The sequence below is a fragment of the Myxine glutinosa genome, chromosome 6 (genome assembly GCF_964187855.1).
Source record: "Myxine glutinosa chromosome 6, kmMyxGlut1.1, whole genome shotgun sequence".
NCBI classification, from domain to species: Eukaryota; Metazoa; Chordata; class Myxini; order Myxiniformes; family Myxinidae; genus Myxine; species Myxine glutinosa.
Window position 1 is genome coordinate 154,514,727 of NC_136266.1, and position 21,312 is coordinate 154,536,038.

Consider the following 21,312-nt stretch of genomic DNA (forward strand, 5'->3'; position numbering starts at 1 on the left):
AAAGCGAGCTAACCCCCATTTTATCCTGACCCTTTGCCAAAGCATGCGGACACAGGATTTTTTTTTATTTTTTTTGTATACAACATCGAGGCTCGTGTAAGAGCTGACATTAATTACAAAAATACACAAACGGACACACAAAACATACAATAAAGGGAGCGGGAGACAATATGGGGAGAGAGAGGGAAGCACACAAGTACAACAGTGGAGAACAGGGACATTCGGAGATCTGTGTGAGGGAGAGGCTTGGGGGGTGGGGGGCATGGGAATGGGGGGTGGGAGAGGTATAAAACACATGGACACTGCTCGAACTTCCAGGAAAGAAGTCGGTATTTCAAAAAAGTGGATCTGGGGTGAATTAACGGGGGTAAAAAGATCAAGGTTTTGGAAGGGGGAAGATAAGAGATGGTGGTGAACAGTTTTTGATGCAGGTAAGCCAATCAGGTGATTTTCACTAAACTTGGATAGACTATAATATGCAGGCTGTGGGAGAACCTGTGTCGGGGCAGCACACTTTTCAAACCAGGTTTAGTGGTGGATGGAAATAATGTATACATGAACTGATGTTACATGTTATATACAGACTTGGCATTTAATATGGAATATTTTTTTTGTGGGGGTGAACTTACTTTTCAAGATGTCTTAGAACCAAAAGTTCATTGGAATTATGTTGAAATTATTCTAGATTTTGTTAATGTGACCTTTAAAAGAAACAAAAACCACATTTGACATTTCGAAACAAATAAATTGATCCTTGAAAGTGATGTAAACTGATATCGAACTCAATTCATGGACAGTACTGTGTTAAACTTCTGTACGTTTTCCAGAAGTATCTCTTTATTTTGCACATTAGCCAAATTTTTTTTTAACAAAAACAAAAGATAAATTACGACTGGGATTACGGACAGTAAAATTACAGTTCAGTACTTCATGTAACCCTCACGAGCATTCAGGAGAGCACGTACACGTTGAGGCATGCTGTTCACGAGATTTGCCAAGGTTTGAACAGGAATCGCTTGCCATGCAGTGACAATAGCCTGCTGCAACTCACGCACAGAGGTCGGCTGCTGGTCCAGGTTGTCGATTTGACGCGTTAATTCTGCCCACAAGTTCTCTATCGGATTCATATCCGGGGACATGGCAGGCCACTCCATATGCTCTACACCACGGTCAGCAAGAAAGTGTTGGATCATGCAAGCACGATGAGGCCGTGCATTGTCATCTTGGAAGACAAAGTTTCCTCAAAAGGCTGCACGAGCAAATGGCAGCAATGTTTCTTCCAGAATGGCCCTGTACTTGAACTGGTTCAGGTTTCTATTCAGAACAACCAGGTCAGTTTTCCCCCTGCATGAAAAGCAGCCCAAACGGTCACCCCACCACCTCCAGCTTGGACTCTTGGCACTATACAATCTTTGTTGTAGGCTTCATGCACTTGTCTGCGCACTCGGACGTGGCCATCTTGACGATAGACCAGAAAACTAGACTCGTCACTGAAGATCACGTGATTCCAGTGTCCTGGCTGCCATTGACGGTGCTCTCTGGCCCACTGCAATCGGCGCTGGTGGTGTTGTCTGGTCAGGTGTGGGTTTCTCAGGGGGCGCCTGGCACGATAGCCTACTTGAACCAGTCGTTGGTTGACTAGCCTTCTGGATACAGGCACATTTGTCAGTTGCTGCCACTCAGCCCTAAGCCGATTAGCTGACTTGGTACGGCCATTGCGGACTAACCGGTGCAGCTGGCGATCATCCCTCCTTGTGGTTCTGCGGGGACGTCCTGGCCTCAGTATTGGAGTAGGGACACCCCTCTGAGCATTTCGTTACAGGATCTTTGACACCTGACCTTGAGTGATGCCATACTGCCGAGCAATAGCACGCTTTTTCATGCCGTAATTTCGTAAAGCCACCACTCCATGACAAACAGCATTGTCGAGTTGACGGACCATCTCCAGAGGAAGCGGCAATAACTTTTGGAGACGTGCAGCAGTTGTTTTCCACTAATACAGAATGCAACAACCCTTGTATACCCGACTGTGAAGCCAATCATCAAATGCACCTGTCCGTACATTTTGCCACGCCACCAGTGATATAATCCTGTTGTTGACTTCTTGCTGCGACAGACAATCAGTGACATGGTTCTTTTAACAAATAAATCACCGAAGTGTAAAAGAAACTCAACAGATTGATATACTGAGTTAAGAAAGTAAACCCAAGTCAAGAAAAAAAAAAATTCCATATTAAATGCCAAGTCTGTATATATACACAAAGAATTAAGTTAAGCACCCCCCCCCCCCCCCCCCCCCGTTTTTTTACAACCTCGCACATTACAAGTTTGTTGTCGTCAAAACAGTGTAATATACCCATGATATTGCTATATTTTCTGGAGAAGTGATATTATGGTCACATAAAAACATAACAATCATGCCGTTTTCAATATTTTATTCTGAATAATTTAAGGTGAAATTTTTTGGGAATTTTAGGCATATTTTCACCTCAATTTAAGTATGGAGCTATAGGTCCATCACGGACAGTGTGGATGACGTTTATGTTTTCTAACGTACAGTCATTGTTCTGAGAAGACCTCTAGCGATCTTTGCGTCAATAACGTGTGTAGGACCCACGTGATCGGATCACTGACTCAACCAATCACTTTTTTTCACTTTGATCACTCAATTTCATCAATGGATAATTGCTAATGTCATACCAATCATTATTTGATCTCACATACCTTAGAATATATGCCAATGTATACATATACACAAAGAATATATATTAGGGGGTGCTTACCTTAATTCGTTGTGTAGGGGTGCTTAACTTAATTCTTTGTGTATATATATATATATATATATATATATATATATATATATATATATATATATATATATATATATATGTATATATATGTATATATATGTATATATATGTATATATATGTATGTATATGTATGTATATATATGTATATATATGTATATATATGTATATATATATGTATATATATATGTATAAAAATATATATATATGTATATATGTATATATATATGTATATATATATATGTATATATATATATATATGTATATATATATATATATATATATATATATATATATATATATATATATATATATATATATATATATATATATCTCTCTATATATATAAAGGAGGAGTGTCTGTGTGTGTGTGTGTGTGTGTGTGTGTGTGTGTGTGTGTGTGTGTGTGTGTGTGTGTGTGTGTCTGTCTGTCTGTCTGGATGTCCGCTTATAACTCAAGAACTACACATCAGAGAAAAGTTTTAGACACAGATTCGGAATCAGCATAAAATCCCGGTGGTTTTAGGCTACGTTTTATTTTAATATCAATGGTTTTAAAAAACCGCGCCAGCTGCAATTCCATGGTGTAGTTTGTGGCGGCGCTAGACGTTCGGGGTGTATTGCAATGGTTTGTCGGGTTTGGCTGTGGGTCCAGAATAGCTCCCATTTCCTTATGTTCTTCCACTTTTATTTTGATTCTTCTGTTACAACGCCTTCCTTATCTACCTTATATCCCCCCAACGAGGCCTCTACATAATTTCATGCATTTTGAGTGAAAGAAGTGAGACGAAGTTGAAGGAGGAAGAAGAGGCGTGGTCACTGTGGAGGCCTCGATCGTGAGTGGAAATGGCGAGAATTGCATTTGTATCGCAAAGTATAGGATCTGCATTCATTTCTGAACTTGCATTGGTGGATTGTTATACATCTGCATTATTTTTCATAAAAAAACTTTATGTTGAACTTGAAGGCTCCAAGCACGGACTATATATATAGCCCTCATTGAGGTAAAAATAAAAGTAAAAAGCCTGCTATCGCTTGCCAAACTAGCCGTTCCCCCCTCCCCCTCCCCCTCCACTCCCCCTCCCCTCCCCTCCCCCTCCTCCTCCACTCCCCCCTCCCCTGCCCCCTCCCCCCTCACCTCCCCTCCCCCCTCACCTCCCCTGACATCGACTGGGAGTAATTTTTGCCCACTCCTCCATGCAGAATTCTTTCAGCTGTGCGATGTTTGAGGGGTTTCTTGCATGCACAGCTCGTTTGAAATCCCCCCACAACATCTCGATGGGATTTAGATCCGGGCTTTGACTCTCCCGCCCCCCCCCCCCCCCCCCTTGGCCACTTGACCAAGCCCTCTCCCTCCCACACATCTCCCTGCTCTCAAATGTTATGTTTGTGTGCTTCCCCTTCTCTCCCCATCTTGTCTTCCGCTCCCTCTTTTTATATATCTTGTTTGTCTGGTTGATTTTTTTGTGAAATAAATGTTAGCTCTTTCACGAGCCTCGATTCAGTATACAAAGAAGAAAAAAAAAAAAAACTTCCTTGGTGGATTTACTGGTGTGTTTAGGGTCATTGTCATGTTGCCAGGTCCATCTTCGGTTGAGCTTCAACTTTCCGACAGATGGCCTCACATTGTCCTCAAGCACCCTCTGGTACAATGAAGAATTCATAGTGGATTCTATGATGGTGAGCTGCCTCGGCCCTGATGCAGCAAAGCTGCCCCAAACCATAATATTTCCACCACCATGCTTTTTCAGTTGGTATCAGGTTCTTGTGGTCAAATGCTGTCTTTGGTTTTTGCCAAACATGTCTTCTGGTACTGTGGCCAAATAGCTCTACCTTTGACTCATCTGTCCAGAGCACATTGTTCCAGAAGTGCTGGTCTTTGCCTAGGTGTTCATTTGCAAACTTTAGTCTTGCCCTGATGTTCTTCCTGGGCAGCAAAGGTTTCCTCCTGGCACACCTCCCATGTAGATCAAATTTGTGCAGCCTCTTTCTAATGGTAGACTCATGCACTTTGACATCAACAGTGGCAAGAGCTACCTGTGGGTCCCGTGATGACATTCTGGGGTTCTTAGAGACTTCTTTCAGCATCTTGCGGTCTGCGCTTGGGCTGAACTTGCTGGGGCGGCCTGGCCTGAACAAGTTGGCAGTTGTTTGGAATCTTCTCCACTTGTAGATGATCTTCCGTGCAGTCTAATGATTGATTTCTAATTGTTTGGAGATCTTTTTAAATCCCTTCCCAGACTCGTAGGCATCTATAACCTTCTTTCTGAAGGCATCAGATAGCTCTTTTGATCCAGACATGGTGACGCCGCACACTTCAACAACAAAGAGAAAACCAAACTAAATGTCTGAGGTTTGAATAAGACAGGTTCCTCCAAGATCCTCTCCAACGATGTTCTAATCATTTGCACCTGAGCTGGTGCACCTGATTCAAATTTTAGGTATTTGAAGAAGTGATAAATGTCGGGGTGTACTTACTTTTTCCACATGCGAAATTTGCATTTATGTTTATTTAAATTATACAATGCACTACAAAATGTAAATGTTTCATGATATTTGTTATATTATATCACCTTTATCTATCAATATTGTTGAAATGAAGATCAAATAGCTGTATGTTGAAATATGTTGAAAAAGTCAAAACTTTACATGGGGTGTACTTACTTTTTCACGTGACTGTATATTATATTATGATACTAGTATAAAGCCCATCAAAAATGACGAGTTGGAACAGTTTATTTGACGGTGCAGCCACGTGAGCATGCCAAAGTCTGAAGCATGGGCCTAGTATCAGGTATGCTTATATCTTTCTGTTTCTGTCAACTGAAAAGTTTCTGTCAACCCTCGACTCTGATTCTGCAACTGGACCCGACGGCATCAGCCCACGGGTCCTAAAATCCTGCTCTGCCGCTCTATCTCACCCTCTCTCTGTTCTCTTCACCCTCTCTTTTGCTCAAGGTCAACTGCCATCTGCTTGGAAATCAGCCAACATCACCGCTATGCACAAAAAAGGTGCAAAAACAGATCCTAGCAACTACAGACCAATCAGCCTTCTCCCAATTATCAGCAAAGTCATGGAATCCATCATTGCTTCGGATATGAAATCTTTCCTCTTCTCCAATGGCTTGATCTCTGATCATCAATTTGGTTTCAGACCAGGTCACTCTACTCTGGACATGCTGCTTCTGCTGTCTCAACAATGGATGGAGGTCCTCAATGCCAAACAGGAAATTAGAGCTGTCTCCCTCGACATATCACGTGCCTTCGACACGGTCTGGCACCCCGCTCTGCTCACCAAACTCTCCTCCTTTGGTATCCATGGAAATCTCCACGCATGGCTGGCGGACTTCCTCTCTAGTCGTCGTCAACGTGTGGCCCTGAATGGGTTTCTCTCATCTCTTCCTGTTCAGGCTGGAGTTCCCCAAGGCAGTGTTCTGGGCCCCGTGCTTTTTCTGGTCTTCATCAATGATCTCTCTGACTCTCTTGAAAATCCTCTCTATCTCTTTGCTGATGACTCCACTCTCTGCCGCTCCATCCCTCTTCCCTCAGATCGGCAGTCTGCAGCCTCCTCACTCTCTGAAGACTTGGACAAAATTACAGACTGGTCAAACAAGTGGAACATGTCTTTCAATCCTGACAAATCTCACACTCTTACTCTGTCTCTCCGAAAAGATCGACTGGACAACCCTCCCATCTACTTTCTCAACAATCCTCTCCAAGAAGTTCTGTCGCTCAAGCTTTTGGGTCTCACTATCTGCCATGATCTTTCTTGGGAAAACCACATTTCCAAGCTGGCCTCCAAAGCCAGTCGCCGACTGGGCATCCTCCGTCGTGCGAAGTCCTTCCTCGGCACACCTGAGCTCCTCACCACATACAAGGCTTTCATCCGCAGCTCAATGGAATACTGTTCTCCCCTATAGGCCGGTGCTCCTGCCTCACACCTAGCTCGGCTTCACGCTGTTGAAACCAAAGCTTTCAGAATTATTGGAATCTCCCGCGATGAAGCTATCTCTGAGGGCCTTTCACTCACTCACCGCAGGCAGGTAGGTGGTCTTTCTGTCTTCTACCGACTCCTCTCCGGCCTTGCACCCCCAGCTCTCTCTGTGCTCTGTCCCGCAAATATTCCTACAGGTCGCACAAGATCTGCCAGCAACCCTCTGATGGTTAAACTGCCGAAATCTCGGCTCTCTGCTCACCTTCACTCTTTCATACCTCTTTTCTCCCGCCTCTGGAACAAACTCCCTCACTCCCTTCAATCCCACTCCTCCCTCCAGGTCTTTAAAACAGCTGTTCACCACCATCTCTTATCTTCCCCCATCCAAAACCTTGATCTTTTCTACCCCCGCTAATTCACCCCAGATCCACCTTGTTTGAAATTCCAACTTCTTTCCTGGAAGTCCTGGCAGTGTCCATATGTTTTATACCTCTCCCACCGCCCCCTTCCCATGCCCCCTCCCCCCCCCCCAAAGCCCTCGCCCTCTCTCAGATCTCTCGATGTCTCCATGTCTCTCGGTCCCTGCTCTCAAATGTTGTGTTTGTGTCCTTCCCCCTCTCTCCCCATCTTGTCTACCGCTCCCGATGTTATATGTTTTATGTATCGGTTTGTCTTTTTGTGTGATTAATGTTCGCTCTTTCACGAGCCTCGATCTTGTATACAAAAAAAAAAAAAAAAAAAATTCTTTATTTATTCGACATCCTACAGACGTAAATGAACACTCGGTTTACTCTGCATGCGTTGCACCTAACGTGCAGCAAATTTCACTTCTCTATGCCTTGTAGGTATTGTGATAAAAAAAAAAACGCTTCTGTACAATGACCTTGAGGCTCGGTTTGCAAGCTACCATCTGCAATTCCAATGTAAGAGACATAATTACTCTTCTTTTGGGTCTTCGGAGTCCTTGTTGTCTTTTGGGTCCTCTGGGTCTTTTGGGTGCTCGGGGTCTTTTTCGTCCTCGGGGTCTTTTTCGTCCTCGGTCTTTTTCGTCCTCGGGATCTTTTGGGTCCTCGGGGTCTTTTGGGTCATTTGAGTCTTTTGGGTCCTCTGGATCTTTGGGATCCTTGATTATTTTCGATCCTCTGGTTCTTTGGGGTATTTAAGGGTATTTGGGGTGTGGGGGTAATTTGGGTATTTGGGGTATTTTGGGTCTTTAAGGGTATTTTGGGTCTTCTGTGTCTTTTTGGTCTTCTGGGTATTTTCGATCTTTTCTGTCTTTGGGGTTTTTTGGGGTCTCTAAGGGTCTTTGGAATATTTTGGGTCGTCGGGGTCTTTAAGGGTTTTCTTGGTATTTTGGGTATTCTGGGTCTTTTCAGTCGAATCTAAGCTATTTTGTGGTCTTTTGGGTATTTAAGGGTCTTGGGGTCTTTTCAGTCTTTAACAGTTTTCAGGGTCTTTTGAGTTTTTGTGGTCTTTTGGATTCTTAAGGGTCTTGAGGTCTTTGGGGTATTTTGGGTTTTCGGGGTCTTTTTGGTCTTTAACAGTCTTCAGAGTCTTTTGGGTCTTCAGGATATCTTTGGGGTATTTAAGGGTCTTTGGGGTATGTTTGGTCTTTTGGGTCTTTAAGGGTCTTGGGGCCTTTTGGATCTTGGGGCCTTTTGGGTATTTTGGGTCTTCATGGTCTTTTGGGTCTTTTACCCGGTGGACACACAGTCGTGTTCAAAGATTGCCCATTAAACCCCACTCTCAAATCCCTCCTAAATCCCTTTGGTTTTTACGAAGCTGTCCCGACCTTCACGCATGCTCGAAATTAAGTAATTGTTCACAATTGTATTTTTGTCGAAACTGTATTTATATTACGTGTGTGTACCTATAGTGCGTCCCTTGGAAGATTATCGGTGTTAATCTTTCATACCTGTATAGAGTGGTCGAGTTTTTCGTGCCGCGATATATTGCGGCCTTGCTGTTGTTCTTTAAGTTTCCTATCTGGAGGCTTTGTTTTCTCTCAGCGGTCGATTGTGGTCCTGCTACTTTCGTTCTCTCAGTTTTTTCCCAGGCTTTCACCCCATACTTCCTTGTTTAAAATCTTAACTCAAAAAAATAACAACAAAAAAAAAACATTTCCTTCTTTGTTCTTTTCGTTCGTTCGTTCTTCGACCACGTGTTTCACCCCCATTTTCACGCCATTCCCCAGATCTGTTTTGCCCTGTTCTTTTTGCTGACATATTTTGCCCTGGTCACGTGACTCGTGGTTGTCCCTCTGGGCTCCCTCTCCCCGTTGTTTTTTTTTGTGAATATTAGACTGTTCTTCACGGTTCTGTTTAAATATGTTTAAACATTCCCCTGCAGTGTTTTATTCAGTGGTATATTACAACACGCTATTTTTCTTCCTATTTAAAAGGCTCTTTTCAATTTCCTCCAACTCTAAAAGGCTCCAACTCATTCTACTTCAAAAAAATATTCAATCTCTTATAATTCTAAATCACTGCATGCTCTAAATTCAAATTAATGCCACCCCTCCTCTATCGTTCTTAAACGGATCGCTAACTTGAAAATCACAATAAACCCAATTTGTTATAAATGTTCGTCTTTCATTAATCATCCACTTTCTAAACTCCCCCCTTGCCCCTCCCCTCCAAATCTCGCCCCTTACCCCTCCCCTCCTAAACCCCCCCTTGCCCCTCCCCTCCTAAACTCCCCCTAACCCCTCCCCTTCAAAACTCCCCCCCAACCCCTCCCCTTCAAATCTCCCCCCTACCATCCCTTTCCAATTCTCCCCCCTCCCACCCCCTTCTCAAAGCTACCTCCTCCCAACTTCCTCTCCCTTCTATCTCATCCCTCCACCTCCCCCAACCTTCTCCTTTCCTCTGCCACCGCTCAAAGAACCCCTCACTGTTTCTCATCCCATCACCATCAAACCTTTCGTCCTCATCCTTCCCTTTCTTGTACCTCTTCTGTAAACTCTGACACACTATTAACTGCTCTTCCGACCTCCCCCGCCCATCCTTCATCTGCCCCTACCCCAACCCTCCCCTCTCCTGCACCCGAAGCTCCCTCCTCATTAACGATATGTACCTCAAACATCCGAGGCCTTCGCTCAAACCTGATTGATCCCTCCATTCAGGTTGCTTCTGACAATCCAGACTTGATCTGCTTAACAGAAACTTCCTCCTTCAAGATGTCTCTGATTCCTTAATATCTCTCCCTGGTTACTCTCTCCTCCGGTATGATAGACCTGATCCTCGTCCTGGCGGTGGAGTTGCTCTCTTTATCAAAAACTCTACTCTTTACTCCCCATGCACTGCCCTCACTCCACGACACCCCCAGGAGTACCTCTGGCTACACCTTCATCTCCGCTCCCACTTCTTGTTTATATGTGTGTCGTTCTGTCCACCAAACAGTGATGATTCCATTTACATCTCATTCTTCGATAACATGGACCAACTTCTATTCACTCATCCAACTCTCTCTTCCTTATGTGAGGCAATTTCAGTTGTCGTCATGTCAATTGGCTGGTTGTGTGGGAACCCTTCTCACCAGCCATGGCACCTCAGCTGAGGACTTCTGTGACTCGTTCCTCCCATCCATAGTACTTCTGCGACTCATTGGGACTCGCACAATCTGTCAATTTCCCGACCCGGATCTCAGTCAATGGAGTATCTTCTCTTCCAGACTTGGTTATGACAAACTTCCCTGCAAATGTCTGCTGCTCTTCTTCTGCTCCAATCGGTTCTTCTGATCATGTGCTTGTTAAAGTGGACATCTCTTTGGCCATTCTCAGAGAGCCTCCTCAGCGTCGACGAATCTGGCATTTCACTCAGGCCGACTGGCACGGGCTGCAAGCGGCCATCAATCATCTGGACTGGTCTCCCATCTCGACTGCCTCTGACATCAATTCTTCCTAGGAATTCTTCCAAAGCAAACTGCTCACTCTCATGCACAGATTTATCCCATCTCGTCTTCAGTTGTCTTACCCTTCCTCCCGTCAATGGTACACTCACTAAATCTTGTGGTGAGGCAGTTGCCCTGAAACAAATTTCCTTTGCCTCTTTGAAGGCAAATCCAATTGAAGGTAATCTCAGTTCCTTCCACCAAGTTCGGAACAAGTGTGTGTCTACCCTCAGGAGTGCCAGAAAGCACTATCTCTCCACACTCAAGAATGAACTCTCAAAGCTGTCTCCTTCCTCCAAATCCTGGTGGCGTCTGGTCAAATCCGTTTCTGGTGTTTGTTCCCCCTCCATCCCCTCCCTCACCTCAAATGGCTACACAGTTGACACCGCACGTGACAAAGCCGAATGCCTCAACTCTGTGTTTGCCTCAAAATCTTGTGTCCCAAACCCATCTCTCTCTGTTCCCACCTTACCCAGTCGAACTCAACTGCTTCTGGACTCTGTTTCCTTCTCTCCTGACAAGGTGGAGAAGTTTTTGTCAAACCTCGACTCTGATTCTGCAACTGGACCAGACGGCATCAGCCCACGGGTCCTAAAATCCTGCTCTGTGGCTCTATCTCACCCTCTCTCTGTTCTTATCACCCTCTCTTTTGCTCAAGGTCATCTGCCAGCATCTTGGAAATCACCAAACATGACCGCTTTACACAAAAAATGTGCAAAAACAGATCCTTGCAACTACAGACCAATCAGCCTGCTCCCAATTATCAGCAAAGTCATGGAATCCATCATTGCTTCGGATATCAAATCCTTCCTCTTCTCCAATGGCTTGATCTCTGATCATCAATTTGGATTCAGACCAGGTCACTCTACTCTGGACATGCTGCTTCTGCTGCCTCAACAATGGATGGAGGTCCTCAATGCCAAATAGGAAATCAGAGCTGTCTCCCTCAACATATCACGTGCCTTCGATACGGTCTGGCACCCAGCTCTGCTCACCAAACTCTCCTCCTATGGTATCCATGGAAATCTCCACGCTTGGCTTGCGGACTGCCTCTCTGGTCGTAGTCAACGTGTGGCCCTGAATGGATTTCTCTCATCGCCCCTTCCTGTTCTGGCTGGAGTTCCCCAAGGTAGTGTTCTGGGCCCTGCGCTTTTCTGGTCTTCATCAATGATCTCTCGGACTCTCTGGAAAATCCGACTCTCTGGTCAAACAAGTGGAACATGTCTTTCAATCCTGACAAATCTCACACTCTGACTATGTCTCTCCGAAAAGACCGACTGGAAAACCCTCCCATCTACTTTCTCAACAATCCTCTCCAAGAAGTTCTGTCGCTTCAGGTTTTAGGTCTCACTATCTGCCATGATCTTTCTTGGGAAAACCACATTGCCAAGCTGGCCTCCAAAGCCAGTCGCCGACTGGGCATCCTCCGTCGTGCGAAGTCCTTCCTTGGCACACCAGAGCTCCTCACCACATACAAGGCTTTCATCCGCAGCTCAATGGATTACTGTTCCCCCCTCTGGCCCGGTGCTCCTGCCTCACACCTAGCTCGGCTTCACGCTGTTGAAACCAAAGCTTTCAGAATCATTGGAATCTCCTGCGATGAAGCTATCTCCGAGGGCCTTTCACTCACTCACCGCAGGCAGGTTGGTGGTCTTTCCGTCTTCTACCGACTCCTCTCTGGCCTTGCTCCCCCAGCTCTCTCTGGGCTCTGTCCCCCAAATATTCCTACAGGTCGCACAAGATCTGCCAGCAAGCCTCTTATGGTTAAACTGCCAAAATCTAGGCTCTCTGCTCACCTTCACTCTTTCATTTTCCTTTTTTCCCACCTCTGGAACAAACTCCCCCACTCCCTTCAATCCCACTCCTCCCTCCAGGTCTTTAAAACAGCTGTTCACCACCATCTCTTGTCTTCCCCCATCCAAAACCTTGATCATTTCTACCCCCGCTAATTCACCCCAGATACACTTTTTCGAAATTCCAACTTCTTTCCTGGAAGTCCTTGCAGTGTCCATATGTTTTATACCTGTCCCACCTCCCCCCAAGCCCTCTCCCAGCCACAGTTCTCTCGATGTCCCTGCTCTCAAATGTTGTGTTTGTGTCCTTCCCCCTCTCTCCCCATCTTGTCTACCGCTCCCCTTATTTTGTGTTTTATGTGTCGGTTTCACTTTTTGTGTGATTAATGTTAGCCCTTTCACGAGCCTCGATCTTGTATACAAAAAAAACAGCGTTACTCAAAGCTTTTAAAACCTACCCTTATGAAGAGGGACACACATCACACAAATACACAAACACACATTGTGTTTTATATGGTAGATAACGTTGTATTTTCTGTCTGTGTCTGTCCATTGATGGAATCGGCCCCACCGGTAGTAACCTGATCATGTTGCATACCATTGGAATCCTCTTGGCAAATGGAAATGTAAGAAAACATTTTCAAACCTCCAGGGTAGGGGTGCAGGGTGGGGAAAAGACCCAAATTCTCTCTACGTAAATGTGTATCATATAGCGTTATATAGAAGAAGAACAACTTTGTATTTATAGAAGATTGTACATGTTGTATTAGTCATTACATTATTCTTATGGTATTGCCTGCTAAATTATACAGTGCCTTCAGAAAGTATTCACCCCTTTGACTTTTTCACATTTTGTTGTGTTACAGCCTAACTTTAAAATAGATTAAATTTAAACAAACAAATTAAAAATTAAAGAATTTTGTCACCGATCTACACAAAATCTTTATTTACAAGACAAGAATGGCTGTCTGTTCGTCCATTCCCTGTTACGCTGATTGTGATTGGCTCTCGGCAAGGTTATCGTATCGGCTTATTAAAAATTGATATTCAAAATTTGATTCAATATTTTTGCAATATTACTCATGGCCTAAATAATTATGTAGAAATCTAGAATGAAATCGGAAAATAATTCGGGAAAATTTTTTTAAACCCGATATATCATTAAATAACACGCTCCGTGGACGTGAGGTAAAACTTCTCCAAACCAGCAAACAGAAGTGTTATATTCACATTCACCATGACTTCCCCATAACTTTTCTCATCAGAGTGAAAATGACCAACAGCGACTATTAAAAGCATCATCAAATGTCGAAATGTTGCAGCCCATTGATGTCACAGGCATTCTGGAGCACACAATTTGTGTAGGCCTCAGGCTTCAAGCCTATCGGTGTATAGGATAATTACTTTATGGCCCAGTGGAATTGAAATCAATCCAAGCTATTTAAACATGATGTATGATATATCACATAAGCAATAGCAATGTTTTGGCTTCATTACATAACCTGTGTTATATATGTATATATGCACGCACACACACACACAGACAATGACTATAGAAAGTCGACACCACCTTTCAAAATTTTCACCTTTTGTTGCCTTTTATGTAGCCTGGAATTAAATTGCATTAAATTAGACTTTTTCCACGTTTATTTACACATCGTAACCCACAACTTCCAAGTGAAAGACAAATTCTACAAATTTCAGAAAATTAATTAAAGACACAAAACTAGAATATCTTGGTTGGATAAGTGTCCACCCAGCTCCCCTCCACCCCCTGAGTTAATACTTGGTGGAAGCACCTTTGACAGCAATTACAGCTGAGTCTGTTGGGATAGGTCTCTACCAGCTTTGAACACCTTGATTGGGCAATATTTGCCCATTCTTCTGTACAAAACTGTTTAAGCTCAGTCAAGTTGCATAGGAAACATTGATGGACAGAAATCTTCAAGTCATGCCACAGATTGTCGATTGGATTTATGTCAGGGCTCTGTCTGGGCCACTCAAGGACATTTATCTTTTTGTTCCTTAGCCACTCCAGTGTAGCTTTGGCTGTGTGCTTCGGGTCATTGTCATGCTCAAAGGTGAACTTCTGTCTCATTTTTTTCTGGCAGAGGGCATCAGGGTTTCCTCTAGGGTTTTTCTGTATTTTTCTCCATCCATGTTCCCTTCTACCCTGACCAGTGCCCCAGTCCCTGCTGATTAAAAAACATCCCCATAACCTGATGCTGCCACCACGATGTAGGGATGGGTTATTTGGGTGATGTGCTGTGTTAGGTTTGTGCCATAATGTAACGTTTTGAATTTCGGTCAAAAAGTTCCTTCTTGGTTTCGTCAGACCACAAAACTTTTTGCCGCATGGCTTCAGAGTCTCCGGAATTTTTAGCTAGCCTCAAACGGGACTCAATGTGGGCTTTTTGAGTAATGGCTTCCTTCTTACCACCTTATCGTACAGGCCAGACTTGTGGAGTTCTTGGGATATTGTTGTCACATGCACACAATGACAAGTCTTTGCCATAAAGGCCTGTAGCTCTTTCAAAGTTGCCATTGGCTTCTTGGTGGCCTCTCTGATCAGTCTCCTCCTTGCTTGATCATCCAGTTTAGAGGGACGGTCTGATCTAGGCAGAGTCTTTGTGGTACCATACGCCTTCCACTTCTTAATGATTGTGTTGCCTGTGCTCCAAGAGATATCGAAGGCCTTTTAAATATTTTATACCCATCCCCTGTTGTTGTTGTTTCGTGTGCATCCTGTGGCTGCTGGTTGCATCATTTTTCTGGAAGCACGTTTGTGCCGCTGATGCAGTGCCCCAATTACCAGTGAGCTGGTACTCAACCTCAGATGACAGGCTGAGTCAACCCCCCTGGTGTTAATTCAACAATCAACAGGGATTCAAACTCAGGATTCGAGGATCCCAAGTCAGCACCCTAACCGTTAAGCCAACACCAGGCTACCCATCCCCTGATATGTGCCTTTCCACAACTGTATCCCGGAGATCTTTTGAAAGTTCATTGGTGCTCATGGTTGAGTCTTTGCTGTGAAATGTACTACCCAGCAAAGGAAACCTACAGGAACAGCTAATTTTATTCTGAAATAATCAGAATCACTGCAATTTAACACAAGTGGAGGCCATTTAACTCAGGGGGGTGGACACTTATCCAACCAAGATAATCACGTTTTGTATTTTTTGTACATTTTCTGAAATTTGTCGAATTTGTTTTTCATTTGGAAGATTTAATGCAATTTAATTCCAGGTTATAAGGCAACAAAAGGGAGTATAGACTTTCTATAGGCACTGTGTGTGTATATATATATTTGCCATATATATATATACTTCTTTATATACTGTAAAAGGGACTATATATATATATATATATATATATATATATATATATATACTGCCATATATATTTCTATAGGCACATACATACATACATACAGACAGACAGTCACGTGAAAAAGTAAGTACACCCCATGTAAAGTTTTGACTTTTTCAACATATTTCAACATACAGCTATTTGATCTTCATTTCAACAATATTGATAGATAAAGGTGATATAATATAACAAATATCATGAAACATTTACATTTTGTTGTCCTTTGTATAATTTAAATAAACATAAATGCAAATTTCACATGTGGAAAAAGTAAGTACACCCCTACATTTATCACTACTTCAAATACCTAAAATTAGAATCAGGTGCACAAGCTCAGGTGCAAATGATTAGAACATCGTTAGAACATCGTTATTTAAACCTCAGACATTTAGTTTGGTTTGCTCTTTGTTGTTGAAGTGTGCGGCGTCACCATGCCTAGATCAAAAGAGCTCTCTGAGGCCTTCAGAAAGAAGGATAGAGATGCCTCCGAGTCTGGGAAGGGATTTAAAAAGATCTCCAAACAATTTGAAATCAATCATTCGACTGTCCGGAAGATCATCTACAAGTGGAGAAGATTCCAAACAACTGCCAACTTGTTCAGGCCACGCCGCCCCAGCAAGTTCAGCCCGAGAGCAGACCGCAAGATGTTGAAAGAAGTCTCTAAGAACCTCAGAATGTCATCACGGGACCTACAGGTAGCTCTTGCCACTGTTGATGTCAAAGTGCACGAGTCTACCATTAGAAAGAGGCTGCATAAATTTGATCTACATGGGAGGTGTGCCAGGAGGAAACCTCTGCTGTCCAGAAATAACATCAGGGCAAGACTAAAGTTTGCCAATGAACACCTAGGCAAAGACCAGCACTTCTGGAACAATGTGCTCTGGACAGATGAGTCAAAGGTAGAGCTATTTGGCCACAGTACCAGAAGACATGTTTGGTGAAAACCAAAGACAGCATTTCACCACAAGAACCTGATACCAACTGTAAAGCATGGTGGTGGAAATATTATGGTTTGGGGCAGCTTTGCTGCACCAGGGCCTGGGCAGCTCACCATCATATAATCCACTATGCATTCTTTATTGTACCAGACCCAGAGGGTGCTTGAGGATAATGTGAGGCCATCTGTCGGAAAGTTGAAGCTCAACCGAAGGTGGACCTTGCAACATGACAATGACCCGAAACATACCAGTAAATCCACCAAGGAATGACTGAAAAGAAAGAAATGGAGGGTTCTGGAATGGCCAAGTCAAAGCCCGGGTCTAAATCCCATCGAGATGTTGTGGGGGAATTTGAAACGAGCTGTGCATACAAGAAACCCCTCAAACATCGCACAGCTGAAAGAATTCTGCATGGAGGAGTGGGCAAAAATTTCTCCCAGTCAATGTCAGAGACTGGTAGACAGTTATAAGAAACGCCGACTTGAGGTTGTTTCTGCCAAAGGGGGCAATACCACCTTTTAGAGCCAAGGGTGTACTTACTTTTTCCACATGCGAAATTTGCATTTATGTTTATTTAAATTATACAATGGACTACAAAATGTAAATGTTTCATGATATTTGTTATATTATATCACCTTTATCTGTCAATATTGTTGAAATGAAGATCAAATAGCTGTATGTTGAAATATGTTGAAAAAGTCAAAACTTTACATGGGGTGTACTTACTTTTTCACGTGACTGTATATATGTATATATATATATATATATATACTGTATATATATATATATATATATATATATATATATATATATATATATATATATATATACTGTATATATATATATATATATATATATATATATACTCTATATATATATATATATATATATATATATATATATATATATATATATATATATATATATATATATATATATATATATATATATATATATATATATATATATATATATATATACTATATATATATATATATATATATATATATATATATATATATATATATATATATATATATATATATATATATATATACACATATTATATATTACAAATGTGTGAGTGGATAATATAAATGTGATGGAGAACAGAGTAAATGCTTTGTTTTGGGGGTGGGGTTTTTTGCAGATACCATGGAGGGAGGCAAATGTGAAGAAATCTGAATCCTATTTTCCACATTTCATTCCAAAATTCCATCCACAAATTTCTACTCCAGAAAATAATGATCCCATTGATATGCCTCCTCCTGATGCTCGAAACATCAGTTCTGCTTCGCTCCCTGTCAGTGTCCCGCCTTCAAACATTGCGCCTCATGCTCCATCTGAGGATTTCAGTCTTGACTCTGACTCCATGCCCAGTTCTCCTTCTTCACCAGCAACCTCATCTCCTACACACCCTGCTGGCTCATTTCCTGACTCATTGCCACCAACTTTCATCACCTCAGGAAACTCAATAGTCACTGCTACAACCTCAACGTCTTTCACCACTTCATCTGTTGACTCTTCTAGTTCAGTGGAAAGATGCTGGAGTTCATTTTCAGCAACTCAAAATGCCTCAGATGATCACAATGGGAAGCATGACAAAAGCAAGATGAGCTGGGAAGCTGTTTTAGAGGTAAGAGTATTGATATTGTTGTCAAGGATGATACGTGACAAGAGCGAAAGGCCTTCAGGCCTTCATGTTATTTGAAAAAATTGCAAGGTTTTGACAGATTGCCTGCTGGTACTAAGGACAGGTTTAGACGAACAGCAAATAGGGTTCTTTTCTCTGCTCATCACAATCGTGTGCCTTCTTGGCAATTTCACTGCACAACGTTTTATCACTGTAATCACAGCCATTGAATTATTATTTGTGCAAGGAAAATTTAGGCACAGATGTCATGAGTGAATTGAGATAGGAGAGACCTATGGGAAACAGAACAGCGTGTACATACTCTAACACATTCAGTCACGCGCAATTCCCTCGTCAGGTCGTGCCCCTCTCGTTCACACTCGGAAGGTAGTTCTTCTCGACTTGCATCACCAAATGCCCAATTTTACAACAAAAAAGTTATTTGTCGAGCCTATTTTGCCACAACTGAATTTAGGCTTTTGGCTCGCAAACTTACTAACAATGTTAATAGCACCAAGTACGTCTCATAATCGACTGACAACATCAACTCGGTAGTTGTTGAAACCGTCCAATGGCCCAAGCCATTGCTGCTATGAACAGCCATTACAAGCACAGCTTTGTGTGGGTCAGATAGGTTAGCATTTTCTTCACTCAATAGAAGCTTCATGGTGATCCTAGCAGCACTTACTGCCTCCTACTTAAGTAAACCAGCTCGTGACTCAAGGAAGACAACATATCTGGTAGGAATCAACCCAATTAGCTGATCATACCAGTCATATCAATTGAATGATATTGGTTGGTGCTGGAATGTCATTTATCAGATTATCAGCACCAATACTGTCGGGCTGTGGCGGCAATAGGTAATTTGTCTTTTTGCAGATTTGACATTTGTCCTTGAGTTTGAAGCCAGACATAAGTTATTTTGGTAAGATGCGGGTTCAGTTTAGCTCTTTCACGAGCCTCGATTCAGTATACAAAAGAAAAAAAAATTCAACAGTTTTGTTGCTCACTGCAGGAGTGGTAACTCATTGTTACCACTTCTGCAGTAAAAACTGACTATGGGGATGGGTAGGTGTGTGGCTTACAAAAAAAAAACAATCATATACCTCACTTTTACTTTTGCAATCAAATATGAATAAGTCAACATTACTAAGATGAATTACCCTGAAAATAATGTCACTGGATCCCTTTATTGTCTAACATGTCTTATTTGTTTCACTGGTTTGCAGGTTCGAGTGTTGGCTAATGCACCAGTTCTTGCTGAAACTCTTCCCCGCCATCCAGAACTACTGGGCATTTTAAAGATCAATGAAAATGGGTGGGAAAGGCAAAAAACATGTTTGGATGGAGAGGGGTTATGTGCGGAGGATGTTGAAAACAATAGTGATGAATCCGATGAAGCTCACGGAGCATGTGCAAGAAAGCAAAAGGCTGAGCGAGTAGCCGTCAAAAGAGGCATCCAGGTTTACCACGTACCAGCTGATCTCTCTGATCCACCCACTCTTCCCAGTCCTTCTCACCTTGATAAATACTTAAATTGCAAATTGCTTCAAGGTAAGATACTTGTTTGCCCCTTGTATGACTTCTTATATAAGTAAACCTGAAAGCTGTTATTTAGAAGAGAGAAGAGAAAAAAATAAAGACTGGATGAAGGCAAAACTATTTATCTAAAAGCAATATCATTTTTAAAATAAATTGTAGTAGTAAAAGTACAAGCAAAAAAGCATTTTTCCTTAGAGTCCCAATAATATTGGAGATATTTGTCCCACTGTTGCACAACATTGAAACGAGTATTAAAATAATGTGTACCCATTCAGGAAGTGGATGTTTCATTTCGCTCCCATTAAATAATGTTTGATATATTGAGAAGACCATTCTTTGTTAAGCTGAAGAGATGGTCACGTGACATGTGTTCAGCATTATACATTGGATGGGGAAGGATTGCTATCATTGGCTTTCTGTGTTGTAGTTAACCAACAATGTTAATGCATCATCGGAGTTACAGATAAACCCACCCCATATTCATGGCATCCATGATGTTCTAATTTGTCAAATGTATCATACTCAAGCCAAACCTGGTGTTGGCTTAGCGGTTAGGGTGCCGGCTTGGGATCCTAGGATCCTGAGTTTGAATCCCGGTCGATCGTCGAATTAATGCCAAGGGGTTGGCTCAGCCTGTCATCCTTCTGAGGTCGGCAAATTGAGTACCAGTTCAATGGTAATTCCCTATGTGTCGAAAGAGGCGACTAACAGGGTTGGTGGAAGGAAGGGCATCCGGCCATAAAACATTGCTTCAAAAAGGGGATCACGGTGCCCAAAAAAGGCCAACCCCTGCCCTGCGGGGAAAATTGCCTCTAAAGGTGGTTCTATCATACTCAAACCCTTGTAAATCTCCTTTCTACTAACTAGCAACGGCACCCACCCTATGGGCGGGGCTTCAATTGGGAAGCCCAAATGAAAAGGTAAAATATCAGAAATTGAAGGCTTTTTTATTATAAACGATTCATACATACATCCGTTAAATCATATCACACGCAAATCATCAAAATCTAAACAGTACATGCCTAAACAGTACATGGACGATCACGTACCATGTACATCTCGCGTCTCGCTCGCTCTCATGTTGTCCCGATAATGATCCTTCCGCAGGTTCACTGACGGAAACCTTGTTACGACTTTTACTTCATCTAGACAGTCAAGTTCGCTCATCTTTTCGGTGCACCAGCACAAGCCGAGAACGGCCCGTGCAGGGACTGATCCGAGGATCTCATCAAACCGTCCGATCGGTAGTAGCAACGGGCGGTGTGTACAAAGGGCTGGGACTTGATCAACGCGAGCTGATGACTCGCGCTTCCTGGGAATTCCTCGTTCGTGGGACACTGTCTCAAGCCCCAGTCCCCATCACAGATGGGGCTCAGCGGTTTACGCGAGCCTGACGGCGAA

General features: G+C 42.8%; 1 protein-coding gene across 1 annotated transcript in view; it reads left to right on the forward strand.

The window, feature by feature from the left end:
* LOC137428902 (putative E3 ubiquitin-protein ligase HECTD4) overlaps positions 1-21,312 on the forward strand; it is a 139,413-nt gene that overhangs the window by 68,716 nt on the left and 49,385 nt on the right. Inside the window, exons 16-17 of the mRNA XM_068118762.2 lie at positions 17,887-18,372; positions 19,599-19,923. Of these exons, the coding sequence (XP_067974863.2) occupies positions 17,887-18,372; positions 19,599-19,923 (811 nt within the window). The remainder of the gene's footprint in view (positions 1-17,886; positions 18,373-19,598; positions 19,924-21,312) is intronic.